This window comes from Fusarium subglutinans (assembly GCF_013396075.1).
Source record: "Fusarium subglutinans strain NRRL 66333 chromosome Unknown NRRL66333_c0000042, whole genome shotgun sequence".
Classification (NCBI taxonomy): Eukaryota; Fungi; Ascomycota; class Sordariomycetes; order Hypocreales; family Nectriaceae; genus Fusarium; species Fusarium subglutinans.
The window spans coordinates 309,072-321,717 of record NW_023502105.1 but is presented as its reverse complement, the minus strand read 5'-3'; the positions used below and the strand labels follow the sequence as shown (position 1 = coordinate 321,717).

Sequence of the window (12,646 nt, the reverse complement as noted above, 5' to 3'; positions counted from 1 at the left end):
ATTTAAGATATAGATAGTAATTTAGCTAAAAAAGACTTTTAGATATAGTATATAGCTATTAGATTTATTAAGGAATACTAATATATAAGAAAAGCTTAACCTAAAAAAAGTTTTATAATAATATATATATTAGTATAATTAGGGCTAAGAAAAAGGTTAGACTATAAAAGGGTTTAAAGTAATTAGAAGGTAATAGTAAAGTTAGGTTTATAAGTTAATTATAAGGTTAGAAAATATACTTTAACTTTAATATAATAGTAAGAAATAGCTTTAATTATAATAGCAAACTCTAACGCTTATTTATTGTAAAAACTAGTGCAATCCAATTATAGTATTTAAATTATTAGGGACGGGATGTCTTGGAAGCAAATTACCAACAAACTAGCCTACCCACTCCTCAGGGTGTAAGAAGACTTCTAACGTTAAACTAAGGCATTAAAAATACTTAGTTTAATAACCTCTATATTTTTACTAAATTATATTAAGTTTACTTAAGTTTACCTAAGTTTACCTAAGTTTACCTAAGGCTTTTTATCACATAGGATAGAGGTCCTAAGTTTTATTGCATCCCCTTGCCACTGTCTCTGTCGATACCCTAATTCCATTCTAGTGCACATCATAGTTAACTAACTGGTGGCTTTCTAACATTTGCCCTCTATTGCCCGCTCGATATTCCTGCTCATCACGTACTTAAACCTAGAAAAAAAATACAAGGTTATGAAGCATCGAAATCACTGGCCTTGGTACCAACCCGCCCGACTTGAGGCTCGTGCAAATACAACAAATTCAAGGAAAAAGACCTCTCGTAATTGCACTAAGCCATGTTTTGGGGCGCTTAGCGACAGAATCGAATTCATTGTCAGCGGGTCGCTTCTTTGCCATCGGAGATTCGTCACTTGCGCCGCCTGACTCAGTCATGATTGGTGCAGATGGACCTCTCTTTTGCTCAGGCGTCTCATCAGGTGTACCACCAACTGTAGGCGAGGATAGTCCGGGAGAGTCATAGTGTAGTTCCTGCTCGATGCTCGGAATGATGGTGTCGGGATCAGGCAAGATATCCTCAAAAGACGTTCCATGTTGATTCAAGCCTTGAGCTGTTTCTGCTGTCCCCTCTTCAACGAGAGCGGCAAGAATATGACGACGGATGCTTATCTGCATCTTGTGTAGTTCAAAAGCTAGTTGACAATCCGGTTCTATAGTGAGAAGCGTTCGGCTGATAGCGGCGTTGAGCGATAACAACTCTCTACCTTCACAAGCTTGTCGTTCGGCTGGTAAAAGCTGGGCCATAGCGGCCTGGATTGTAGACATTGCCGATGGCCTGAAGAGGGCGCTCATAGGGCTTGGTTTGTGTTTCTGACTGTAGAGATATTTGAAGTTGATTGATATCTGTGATATGTGTTGTATCTTTTTCTGCCCGATGTGGTTGAGATATTGAACAATAGGGGTGGATATTAACGCTTAATACTGGACTTTTTTTTTTTTTTTTTGAATCCCTGGGATTAATTTCTCATGGACTTCTTATGCCTGTAGCACAGGCGGATTTAAGGTACTTGGCCGGACAGACACGGGTTAGAGTTGCACAAGATCTCAAGTGGAGGCGTTGATTGGGCACAGTCAAACTTGAAGACAGACGCCGCCGTTAGTATGGCGCATGGCACAGCAAGTGCTCTATGATGCATCTGACTACGCTGAAGGTTCTGTGACATTCTTGATTATTGGCTGTACACTGGATCAATATCTCAGCCACTGGAGAGGTAGCGAACGCATGATAGGTTTCGCCGTTGATTGTTGAATTACCTATTAATATGTGACAAAACTGGTGGAAACCATCGAAACTGTTTACAGGAATTAGATCTTAATCATGAGATGAGAATAGCAGCTGAAGTCATCTCTCAGTGTTTGGGGCAAACACTGAAATGCCCGCTCAATGTGGGCCAGAATGTGCAGCTTGCCGCGGACAGACACAGCTTTCGGGGGTGCTTCAAACAACTACAGCAGAAATGATAGGATCTCTCAAGCAGGTTACCGACTTAATCTTGTGTAGATTGTTACAACGCGTACGTGACGCGTTGGAAGTCGTACCAAGATATGTGGCATCTCCTTCGACCTCGCTACCACATACTCCGTTTTCAACCATCAAGAGACAACTGCCTTTTTGATTTTGCATTCGAGTTAGAGTGTATGAAAAAATAAAATAGAAAAAGCCGCCCAGAGATCATGGGTAAATGTCTCTCTCGCCCGGAGCGGCACAATACTCTGCCTAAGCGTCTTTACCCTGCCAATACTCCCGATAATGAGCAAGCGAGCATGTACAGCCACCCAAACATCATGCTCAAGCCAAACATATCAGCACGAAACACTAGTAAGTCACTAATATGAACTGTCAGATTTCAAACACTAACCATCCTTGCCCTTGCACAGCTCCCTGTGCCAAGGCAACCACCTCAACACAGCAGTCCGCGTGCAAGAGACACCCTCGTCACCGCAACCGGGAGACTAGGCAGATGAAGCGGAATCTCAAGGATATTCGGGAGCGTCTTGGCCATGCTCGTGCTCGGTACGAAGCAGCCAAGGATGAAGTCGCGTCTTGTGAAAAAGAGATTACCAACCTTTCTCAAAAAATGAATGGCCGACGCGGTGTTGCAGCGGTTCAAGCCGAGAAGGAATCCCGGGCTTGAATACCTGAGGATGTCTAAAGAAAAAGAGATCGGATAAGGTTAGCCTTATTGGTGGTCTAATAAACTCTTGCATTGATGTGCTGTCGCATGGGGCTTTGCGCTACGTGATCATCAAAGCCTACCTGCACATCAACAAATGTTTGGCGTTTCACCTTTAGCGCTATTCTCACCGCAGATTCTGTATCAATGATACCAAAGGGCTACTCTTGTTATTGCTGAGCATACAGTTTAAACTGTTGCACGAGCAGCTCGGACCATAAGCAGCGGCCATGATTAACGAGGAGCATCTTCCTTTGCCTACTAATGATACAAGGTTCCTACTTCTTGAAGTAAAGTTCCCAACTGCCATCTATTCTCCGTGGGCTATCCTGGCTGAGTTGTTGCCTCTCTAACATTTCCTCACCCCAATCTCGATACCCATCACCACTGGCACGATGTCATCCGACGCTATCAGGGCGACTCTTGCGCAATGGGACTTCTCTGTGGCTTCACAAGGTAAATAGTGTGCTATATTTATAGTGTTTTAGCAATATTAACTAGGATATCAGGCTATCGTCGACGCGAATCGATCGTGTCTCCTCTAGATAAACACGTTCCCAGTGTCTCGAGCAACCCAACTCTTCGAAAGGAGTCCTCATATCAGTCAATGGAGACTGATGATCCAGCAGGCGACTACTTCCCGCGCTTCAACTCTTCCCTTGGGAATTCGTTCTTGAGATCTGGTATACCTTGGCCATCTCTTAGGCCTACAAACGAAGATGAAGAGTCTCTCAACGTCACTCGTCAAAGGATCCCAGGTCATGATCGTCTTCCTTTTCCAAACACTCAGGCTGCATCTGATCTTGGAATTCTCAACTTCTACGTTGAGAAGCCGGACATAGTCTACCTCGAAGTCGGGTTTCCCAACATGCAGCCCTTCTTGCTCAGAGAGGACAATGTACAAAAGATCAACGAGCCAGCCGTCATCAATTTCTGGCGGCTCTCTGGAAGTCGAGAGTATGCTACCGGCATAGGAAAGCGTCACGTATTTTGCATTCTCGGCTATCGCGTTTTCTATCTTCCGAACGGTGGTGAACGTGAGGAACATTGGATTCATTGGACAGGATATCGCGCCTCTGAAGCTTCGTGGGTTGAATCTGACTTCGTCCGACGTGCTGCGCCTGAGATGGTCCAGGCTTTCAACTCTGAACGCCGACTTTCTTGCTACAGAGACTCTACTGGGGAGATGTTCATCACCAAGACTGCACCCCGCTGTTCTGAAATGGCCAAGGGGATCAGTTGTAATGGTTGTTTACGCTGCGGAGGCGGATGCAACCGTGGCCATGTTTAACGAATGATTATCTCTGTGCGGCATCACATCAATGATGCTAGATTGGATCAATGCATTACTCTCTTTGGAAAAATACCCTAGAAGTCTACCTCTACCATAATCTGCCTAAGATCTCCTTCTTCTCAGTCGACTTGGTAGTCTCCCACAGACCACCTCCAACAACACTAGTAACAGTCACATCCTTCTCCCTATGCCCTTCACACACAGTCGGCGTCTTCTCGCCTTGACTCTCATGGTAAAATTTGGAAACTTGGAAACTGTGTTTTGATCCTCCACATGCCACCTTCACCTCACTAAGCTTGAGCTGCGGGAAACACCCATCACACCAGTTATGCTCAGGATAATCAGATGATTTGTTAGCGGTTGCAAGTCGGATAATCTTGCGGCATAGCTTATTAGAACAGCAAACCGTGGGATCCATAGCAGGCCATTTCGACCTAAATGCGAGTTTGCCGGCCATGAGCATTTCCTTGTTCGTCAGAAGCCCCAGTTGACGACAAGTCGCCTTGCATTCGTGCAAGGCAAAGAAGAACTTGAACCCATCCTCACCAAGGTTTGTCTCACCGAGTTTGAAGCGTTCAGGATCCTTGGTCTGGATTGCAGGATCAGTGAAGGAGTTGCCTACACCTTGAAGATCCGTCACAAGAAAATGGCCCCAGGAGCGCTCAAAAGTAAAATGCGAGAAGGCTTGGGCAATCTCATTGAATGGGTTGGTGTCGTCTTCTAGGACATAGGCGCCGTTGCTGTTGTACTTGATGTATTCGCCTTCAATGAATGGCTCCAGTGACAAATTATCGTCTGACTTAGATCCACGGGACATGTCCTGAAGACAAAGCGTCGTTATAAAATCGATAGGCTGCGAAGACTTGACAAGCCCGTTGAACTCTAGCGCAAATGCTTTACAAAGTGCTTGCATTCGCATTTCCTCAATTAGATTCGCTAGCCTGTGTTCAGTGTTCTTGAATGACTTGAGAACGAATTTGCTCGTGGTTGCAGCTGGGCGAGCATACGCGGCGACGCGCAGAGATCCCTCGGCGAAAGGTTTGGAACGTGCGTTGATATCAAGCTTGACAAGTCCAAGCTTGATGTTCTCGTCGTTGTCCAACATTGCATCCAGAGTATCAGCTCCATGGACGCTCAAGTCCAGACAAAAGCCCTCCGTGGTGAGCTTCTTGTCTAGCCAGCCAGGAGTGTTCCAGCGCGGCGGTGAGGTCTCGAGAGCAACGCTTTTGCTGGTTACACTTCTGGCAACACTGCCATCTTCCAAGATCGCAGTCAACTCTGGGAGCCCGGACATGTGCGAGCCACCGCGGCTCCCGCCCCTCATTGCCAGAGTCAAGCGGTTTGCTGTACGCGATACTGAAGACGTGACGGTGCTGACAACTAAATGCTTGATGGCTGTGTATCCAGTTCCGAGCTGGAGTTCTTCGAAAAGGGGCCCAGTACTGGTGGCTGTTCTCTTGGCCCGTGACTTGGCCAAAATGAGCGAGTCCTCAATCGCAATGTTGTAAGAGTTCTTTTCATGGAGCTTGACGTCCGCCCCCGAGAAACCGCCGCCGCCGTAGGACTTGCCAAACTCCAGGGCCATCCGGTCGGTAGATGAGTTGATTCGCAGAAGAGCATAGTTGACCTTGAGCTTGACAAGGCGGCTGAGAAGATTTGCATGTGTGAGGCCATGGGGTTCACTGGCCGTTCTGTAGTAGTCATCATCACTCTCCTCATAGTCATGTAGAGCATGTCCATGAGGAGGGGCATCGGCGATGTGGACCAGGCATCTCGTCTGCTGCATCCACGAGGCATTGATAGCCTTCTGTATACCACCAAGAACATCCTCGGGGATATCTCCACCACCCGATGCCTGAAGGCTGGCCAAGAAGTTGTACACCTCCGTGACAGATGTAGTGAAGTCGAGGAATTCTATGTTGGGCTCGTCGCCATGGTCTTTGTATCCAACCACCGCGACGCGTACATTTGACTCGTTTAAGAAGACCTCTTTGATCTCTTTGACAATGGATCGGATCTGATTCTTTGCTGTCTCTATGTAACTATTCATAGAGTATGTAGTGTCAAGAAGGAAGAGTATATCAGTGGAGCAGGAGATTTTGAACAAGTCAGACTTGGAGTAAGCTGGAGCTGCAGCGTTGGCACGCGCAACCTCTGACTTGAGTGCTGATAGTCGACTCTTGCTGTAGGCAGCAGAGGTAGTCGAGCTGTCCTTGACCCTGCTTACTGACGATGGGGATGGAACATTGCTGTGGGTTCGATAGGAAGGTGGCACGCTTGGTCCAGAACCTGAAGCATCACGAAGCAAAGAGGCACGGAGCAATTCATCTGCTGCAGAGAAGCCTTTGGGTTTTGATATGCTTGAGCGAGTGATGCTTGTTGAGGAACGCGGAGTCTTGGCCTTCAGCGTTGATGCTTCTTGTGCAGCAATGTCAGGCTTGCGTGTAAGAGATTGACGAAGAAGATCATCCGCAAGCCTGGCAATACTGTCTTTGGAGCTTTTAGTGTTGGACTTGACCGATCGCTTGACCGAAGCAGATGGATTGTGTGGGTCCATGGTGATTAAGAACGTTGCAGTATTCACTCAGAGGATGGTAAATATGGATGAATAGTTTAAGGGAGTAGCAGGACTGAAGTGAGTCGCCATCGGTTTATGATCATATACGGGACGGACGAGATGGCCACTCGATCTAGACACAGACACAGCCTGTGTACTCAGAGTCGGGGGGCACCAATGAACCTGAAAAAAGAGATGATTGCTTGTATTTTCAAGCCACCTGCAAGCCCCCCATACATCCAGACATGGGGGCCAAAGCGACCATGGGAGCCCGAGCCTTATTTCATGAAAGCAGTCGTTTAGAACGAGATTCCTATCTATCGAACAGCAAATCGCTCCAAAACACCAGTCATTGGTAACAATGGAATTGGAAGAATCTGGTGAATACACCTGAGTATTCAGTATTTGAATCAATTTATAGGGGGCGAGGTTTACTTGAAAAATTACAAAAGAAGAACAAATTCCCCATCGGAGCCTTATTTCATCAACGCTCTATGACTGCCTGACACGTAGCCTACATATTTCTGCAGCTAAGGCGGATTATCACCCGGTGGCTGCAAAGCCCAGCGGCTAAGTTGAAAATCAGACGGGCTGTCTGCGTGCGGCTGAAGAGGGGTTCGCCATTTGCTATTTTCGCAGCACCTGGCGCCTTGCTTTCAGAGCCATTGGTTCGTTTCGCGAGCTGAAAGCCTCGGACCCTGGACTGAGACTCGAAGGCAGACTCGATTTTGGCTTTGGTGGCCGAGCTGATTGTAGTTTTGCTACTCAGTCATTTTTTCTCATTTTCGAGATGACCTTCGTGTCTCTGCGTACCTATCTAGACTACAGCAAAGTTGTCCATTCATCAACCCTGTGTGACTAGATATGTAACAGCTCGAGGATGGATAGCCAAAATGGGTTTCTCTCAAGCCTCGCTGTCGGCTCAACCTTGACTCCCAATCTCGATATCCTCTCTCGCTATGCCGGCCTCTCCCCTCCCTCCCCGATCGAGACGCTCAAAGCTCCTTCGCCGATCGACTATGAATCCTCAACAACCGTTGAACATCACAGTGCTGCACGCGCGTTCCTCGTGAGAGCACGAACCAGCGATGCAGGCTACCGTCCACCAGACCAACAGAAGAGACATCTCTTGCGCGTCCCGAGCCGAAGAAGCTTGAAGCTGAATGAAGAGAGATGGACTTTTACAAAACATGAGGTCGGAAAGGCTCTCAATGACCTTCTTTGTATGGCTCCATTGCCTGATGTGCAAGTAGCGCACGCAGTGCTTGCTTCTGTACACGTCGACTCGCTGGATGAGCTGTGGGAGCACTTCAAAGACAGCAAGCTACAAAAGAGGCAATCCAGCATTTTTCGCCGCTCAACTTCTTCAAACAGTGGATTGTCTAATTGGCTGAGTACCGTCACGGGCCAGGAAAACATACCGTATATCCATCTACTGTGCCACTATAACGCAGGGCCCATCCTGTTGAATCAAGCCTTTGTAATTGCGCTCGCCAAGCGCAGCATTCCCTCAATGGAGCTCCTTCTAAGCTTTGGAGCGTGCATCTTACCCATCTGCAAAGATTATGTGCGACCATTTGTTGCCAAGAACGATGTCGATGTTGTAAAGCTTTTGCTTTCGGCTCCAAAGGGTATGAACGTCGAGGACTGGCAATATTCCCTGGAAGCAAATATCGAAGGGGCTCCCCTGGGTAAATGCGAAACAAGCATTCTGCTTCAATGCATCCATCATCGGCCAGAGATTGCAACTGGGGAATATCTTCTCAAAGCCATCGATGCGAACAATGTTGGCGCCGTCGCTGTTCTTCTTTCATACCTGTCCACTCGAACCTCCATGATGCCTCCCATGTTTCCCGTTCAGAGCTTTAGTATTGCATCTTTCTTAAGCACAACAGGAAACGGAGCCGAGCATGAAAATGTTGCCATACAGGCATGCGAGCGCATATCAGGAAACCCCGATTACGAGACAAGATATAGGCTCTACTGCCTTCTGAATGAAGCAAATCTTCTGAGAGATGTACACGCCCTTCGGCAGGAGATGTCCAATAGCGTCATGGCCAAAAGAACCCCTATGATCAACCTCCTGATCAAAGCCGGAGTGCGCCCATCTATCGAAGAGGCTGTATCCGTAATGGACTTTTCCATTCTCGGAATAATGCTTGCCGCCTTCAGAGGAAGAGACGACGTTCCAAATCTCCTGTCACTTGTCCGGTTCGATGCTTCAGAGGACGTGATGCTTCGTTTTCTGGGTATGTTGAGTGCAAATCACATACACTGTGGAGGACAATCACTGGATCAAAGGTTAATCGAAGCGATTTCCAAAAGTCATCATCGTACTGTCGATGCATTCCAGAAAATGGGTGCAACCATCACGTACAAGTCCATCCAAATGGCACTCAGCTTTGCTGATGTCGAGATGCTGAGGATCCTGCTACAAGGAGATATCAGTGACGAGGAGCTTTCTCCTGCACTATCAGACGCAATGAAGATTACAGATCCATCAATTCGACGCATGGCTGTCAAAATGCTCGCTGATAAAGGCGTATGGAAAGAAGCCCTGCTTGAACAACTATGTCTTATCATTCAATGTCCAGACCCCGATCTGAAGCTCCTCAAGATTATACTCCAATATAAGCTCCCTCTGCATGGGAAAGACGGCACGTTGAATGTAATCCACATCGCTATTCACAGAGCATCTCTCACAGTGATAGAGCTTCTCTGGAAATCCTATCCCCACCCGGCGTCCATATCAGAAGTCCTCCCAAAGGCTTTTTCGCGCATCGCAGAAGACGGCGGGACCCTCACCCATGATATCATCCAGTTCCTTCTCAAGAATGGTGTGAAGGGAGTAGGACTTGATAAGACGCTTCTGGTAGCTGCTGGGTCCAAGAGCCCTCGTACATTGGATATCATTCGTTTGCTGCTCAAGCATGGTGCAGATGCGAACTATAACCACGGCAATGCTTACGCAGCTACATTGAACGATTACGCTAGGCTCGAGGTTCTTTGCAAAGCCTGTCCAGTAAATGAAGCTGTCGTCAAGGGACTTCTTCCGTCGTTACTTGAGGTGAGTACTGCCAAGACACAGACATTGGAGCTAGTGCTGCAGGCATCGAATGGATCAGCGATAGACTTTACAGAGGTACCAAACTTATTGGAAGGCCATCCAAACATGGCAGCCATTGTTCCATGTCTTATGAAGCATGGTCTTGATATAAACCTTCAGAAAGGGGTGATCATACAGTTTGCCGTGGAGAAGAGCGACGTGCGGCTGTTGAAGACTTTGCTCTCCGTTAACATGTCGACCAATTCTCTCAAGACTGGGTTCACAGCTACAAAGAAGACTAAGGTTCGAGAAGCGAGGCTTGATATGATGAGACTCCTCCTCGATAAGGCTGGTGACGCGGAAATTGGTCAGTCTGAAGTGCTATACGACGAAACACTGGAAGCTTTATCGAAGTCAGGAGACGACAGAGGCTTCAAGATCCTTCTTGCCCACAAGCCACTTGTTAGCACCAAATCCCTTGGTATTGCGGCTGCGATCTCTTCAAGGTCCACGACTATTTTAGAGATGCTTCTTTCACGTCAACCAAGCGGGGATTCTATCAGCACGGCTTGCATTGCGGCATTTAGATCGCCCAAGTTAAACGATGATCAGAAAGAATCTGTCCTAGGGTTGTTACTAGATGCCAAGCCAGGTCTCACGAAGGATGAAACTTCCAGCCTATTGCGTGCCATGGTAGAGCAGTATGGAGACTCCACGCTGGTTCCACTGATGCTCATCAAACGTGGCGTAGAAGTCACGGAGGCTCACCTCAAGGCGACTTTCACCTCAAGTAGCAAAGAGTTGTTCACACTTCTAGTTCAAGAAGTGAAGCCCGCCAATACTGTCAATGAGTGCTTTGCTCAAGCAGTATCCTCCGCCTTGACGGTCGAGAGGCGTCGCTGGATTTACGATGCCCTTCTCAATACTGGAAAGGTTTCAACTACTACTGCCTCGGCAGCGCTCATCATATCACTTAACGAGGGGACACCTGACGTGGGACTAGTAAAGCTGTTACTAAAACATGGTGCTGATGTGAAGTTGAAGGAATTCCTTCCTCTGAAATTGGCTTTCAAACTCAAATCGGCTGAAATTACCGAGATACTCATCCAATCTATCAAGGACGATAATACTGCTGCTGCAGCGTTCGACCTGGTACGAACCTGGACGGCGATGAAGCCAGCGTTCAGAGTCAGGGTATATACTTGTCTTCTCAAACACAAAATCACCGAGGAAAAGCTCACACTAGCTCTTGTCGACACGTTGAAGAATGCTCCGGACATGGATACCATGAAACTGCTACTTGAACGAGGAGCAGTCCCAAGTGCAGACGGCGCCAAGTGTTTTGTCCTAGCTTGCAAAGTGGGAAATGAAGCCGCTCTCAGAATCATGTGTCAATATGCGAATGTTGACGCAGTGACTCTAGCTCTAATTGAGCACTGCTCCAAAGAAAAGGAGGTCGTCATATGGCTGAAGACTTGCATGTCCGAATTAAGCAAAGCTCATCTTAAAGACACGAATCTCCTATACAGGGCCATGGCCAAGTTCCCCGAGGGAGGGACTCTAGTACAAACGCTGCTTCATTACGGGGTGTCAGCAGGGACGATGAAATCAGCATCGTTATGCAAACAGTGGAAACGTGAGCCGGTTACACCTTTGCTTTGGGGGCTCATATCGGACTTGCAGATATCGAACAGAACCCTGCTAGCTCTCGTCGCCAAGGGAGATGATGGTAAGCACCCCTTGAGTTGCTGTTATCGATTGCATCGCTGACGATGATTAGCAAATTTGTTGTACTCGACACCCAGCTCCCAGGTATCAGCTGCTTTCGCCTGTATGCTCGACCCCAAACGCAACCCCGTTCTCGAATCTCTCCTCAAATTACATGGCAAAGACATAAGAATGTCTGTTATTCCAGGGCGTTCATTCTCCTACCTAAGTCAGAAACCTAAAACACCAGATCCCACGAAACTCATGACGTCCGACCTGCCCTTAAGCGATGCGGCTCTTTATCTAGGGAACCTAAAAGCCTACATTTCCCTAGGTGGTGGTAAAGATGTAAACAATGGGTCACTACACACGGCTGCTTTGCTCGCGCTGCCAGAATTTGTCCGGTGGCTGCTACAATGGCACAGCGCAGATCTCGAGCACGAGGCATTTGGGATGATGATTCCTCTCGTGGTAGCGTGTCGTTCTGAGGCACGCCCTTGGTGTAGGGTTGCCAACGCTGAGGGTACTTTCGAGAAGCGGAGGGTAAAGACCATGCAGCTGCTTGCTAAAAAGACGGATCTGGCTTGGCGAAATAGACGAAGGAGTGTGCTACATTTCGCCATAGAGGAAGGACCAAATGCGCTGCAAGCTATGCTAGAAGCTCTTGATGTAGCGCACGATGCGCGGCGTAACGAGCGGTATCTATACACGGACCGAGAAGGTATCGTATACTCCCTCAGCTACTACATCAGCCATCTCTTGCACCCGGAAAACAAGGATACTAAAACCCTGAAAATGATCCAATTGCTGCGCGGCACCGGTAAGCTGAAGGACATCATGTATCGACCTGAGGAACCAGGTCCTGGAGTTGAACAGCCGGTTGGGTTCTGTGGGATGCCGCCAGACCTTGAGAGGAAGTGGCATGCTTATAATGATTATGATTCTGTGTATTAGAGCCACCGAAGCGCCAATGAGGTTATATGGGGCCTAGTTTGACACTGGGTTCCATTGAACAGTTGCGGTATGCATTTTGTATAGAAATCGATCGATAGACTTACGTGTATTGGGAGTAATGAAGCAGGGCTTATTTGAGTTAATAAGGTTCAGTGTATGGTGGATGGAATCTGGCCAAAATACTCACTTTGAAAATATCGTTTTATCATTCATTATCTGTGTTCGCAGCCTAAAGCTTAACCTTGTTGGCGGCAGTCATCCCCATAACTGTCAAGAACTCGGAGACGACCTGTGGAAGGCGTCCCTCATGGCTTATGCAGCGAGCCCTCGCTTTGACGCTTTGTCTATATCTACAATGGTCACTCACAGCA

At 47.5% G+C, this 12,646-nt stretch overlaps 5 protein-coding genes across 5 annotated transcripts; 3 read left to right on the top strand and 2 right to left on the bottom strand.

Moving 5' to 3' along the window:
• Positions 1 to 786: 786 nt before the first annotated feature.
• FSUBG_4716 (uncharacterized protein) lies at positions 787 to 1,308 on the bottom strand (the record flags this gene model as incomplete). The annotated part of the gene is made up of 1 exon (XM_036682736.1): positions 787 to 1,308. The coding sequence occupies one exon, from the start codon at positions 1,306 to 1,308 to the stop codon at positions 787 to 789; it is 522 nt and encodes a 173-aa protein (XP_036539892.1).
• A 1,020-nt stretch (positions 1,309 to 2,328) lies between these two features.
• FSUBG_4715 (uncharacterized protein) lies at positions 2,329 to 2,678 on the top strand (the record flags this gene model as incomplete). The annotated part of the gene is made up of 2 exons (XM_036682735.1): positions 2,329 to 2,362; positions 2,422 to 2,678. The coding sequence occupies 2 exons, from the start codon at positions 2,329 to 2,331 to the stop codon at positions 2,676 to 2,678; spliced, it is 291 nt and encodes a 96-aa protein (XP_036539891.1).
• Positions 2,679 to 3,112: 434 nt separating this feature from the next.
• FSUBG_4714 (uncharacterized protein) lies at positions 3,113 to 4,008 on the top strand (the record flags this gene model as incomplete). The annotated part of the gene is made up of 2 exons (XM_036682734.1): positions 3,113 to 3,173; positions 3,227 to 4,008. The coding sequence occupies 2 exons, from the start codon at positions 3,113 to 3,115 to the stop codon at positions 4,006 to 4,008; spliced, it is 843 nt and encodes a 280-aa protein (XP_036539890.1).
• A 91-nt stretch (positions 4,009 to 4,099) lies between these two features.
• FSUBG_4713 (kinase) lies at positions 4,100 to 6,568 on the bottom strand (the record flags this gene model as incomplete). Its single annotated transcript, XM_036682733.1, has 1 exon — positions 4,100 to 6,568. The coding sequence occupies one exon, from the start codon at positions 6,566 to 6,568 to the stop codon at positions 4,100 to 4,102; it is 2,469 nt and encodes an 822-aa protein (XP_036539889.1).
• Positions 6,569 to 7,448: 880 nt separating this feature from the next.
• FSUBG_4712 (uncharacterized protein) lies at positions 7,449 to 12,275 on the top strand (the record flags this gene model as incomplete). Its single annotated transcript, XM_036682732.1, has 2 exons — positions 7,449 to 11,343; positions 11,395 to 12,275. 2 exons carry the CDS (start codon positions 7,449 to 7,451, stop codon positions 12,273 to 12,275), a joined length of 4,776 nt encoding a protein of 1,591 aa, XP_036539888.1.
• Positions 12,276 to 12,646: the final 371 nt, after the last annotated feature.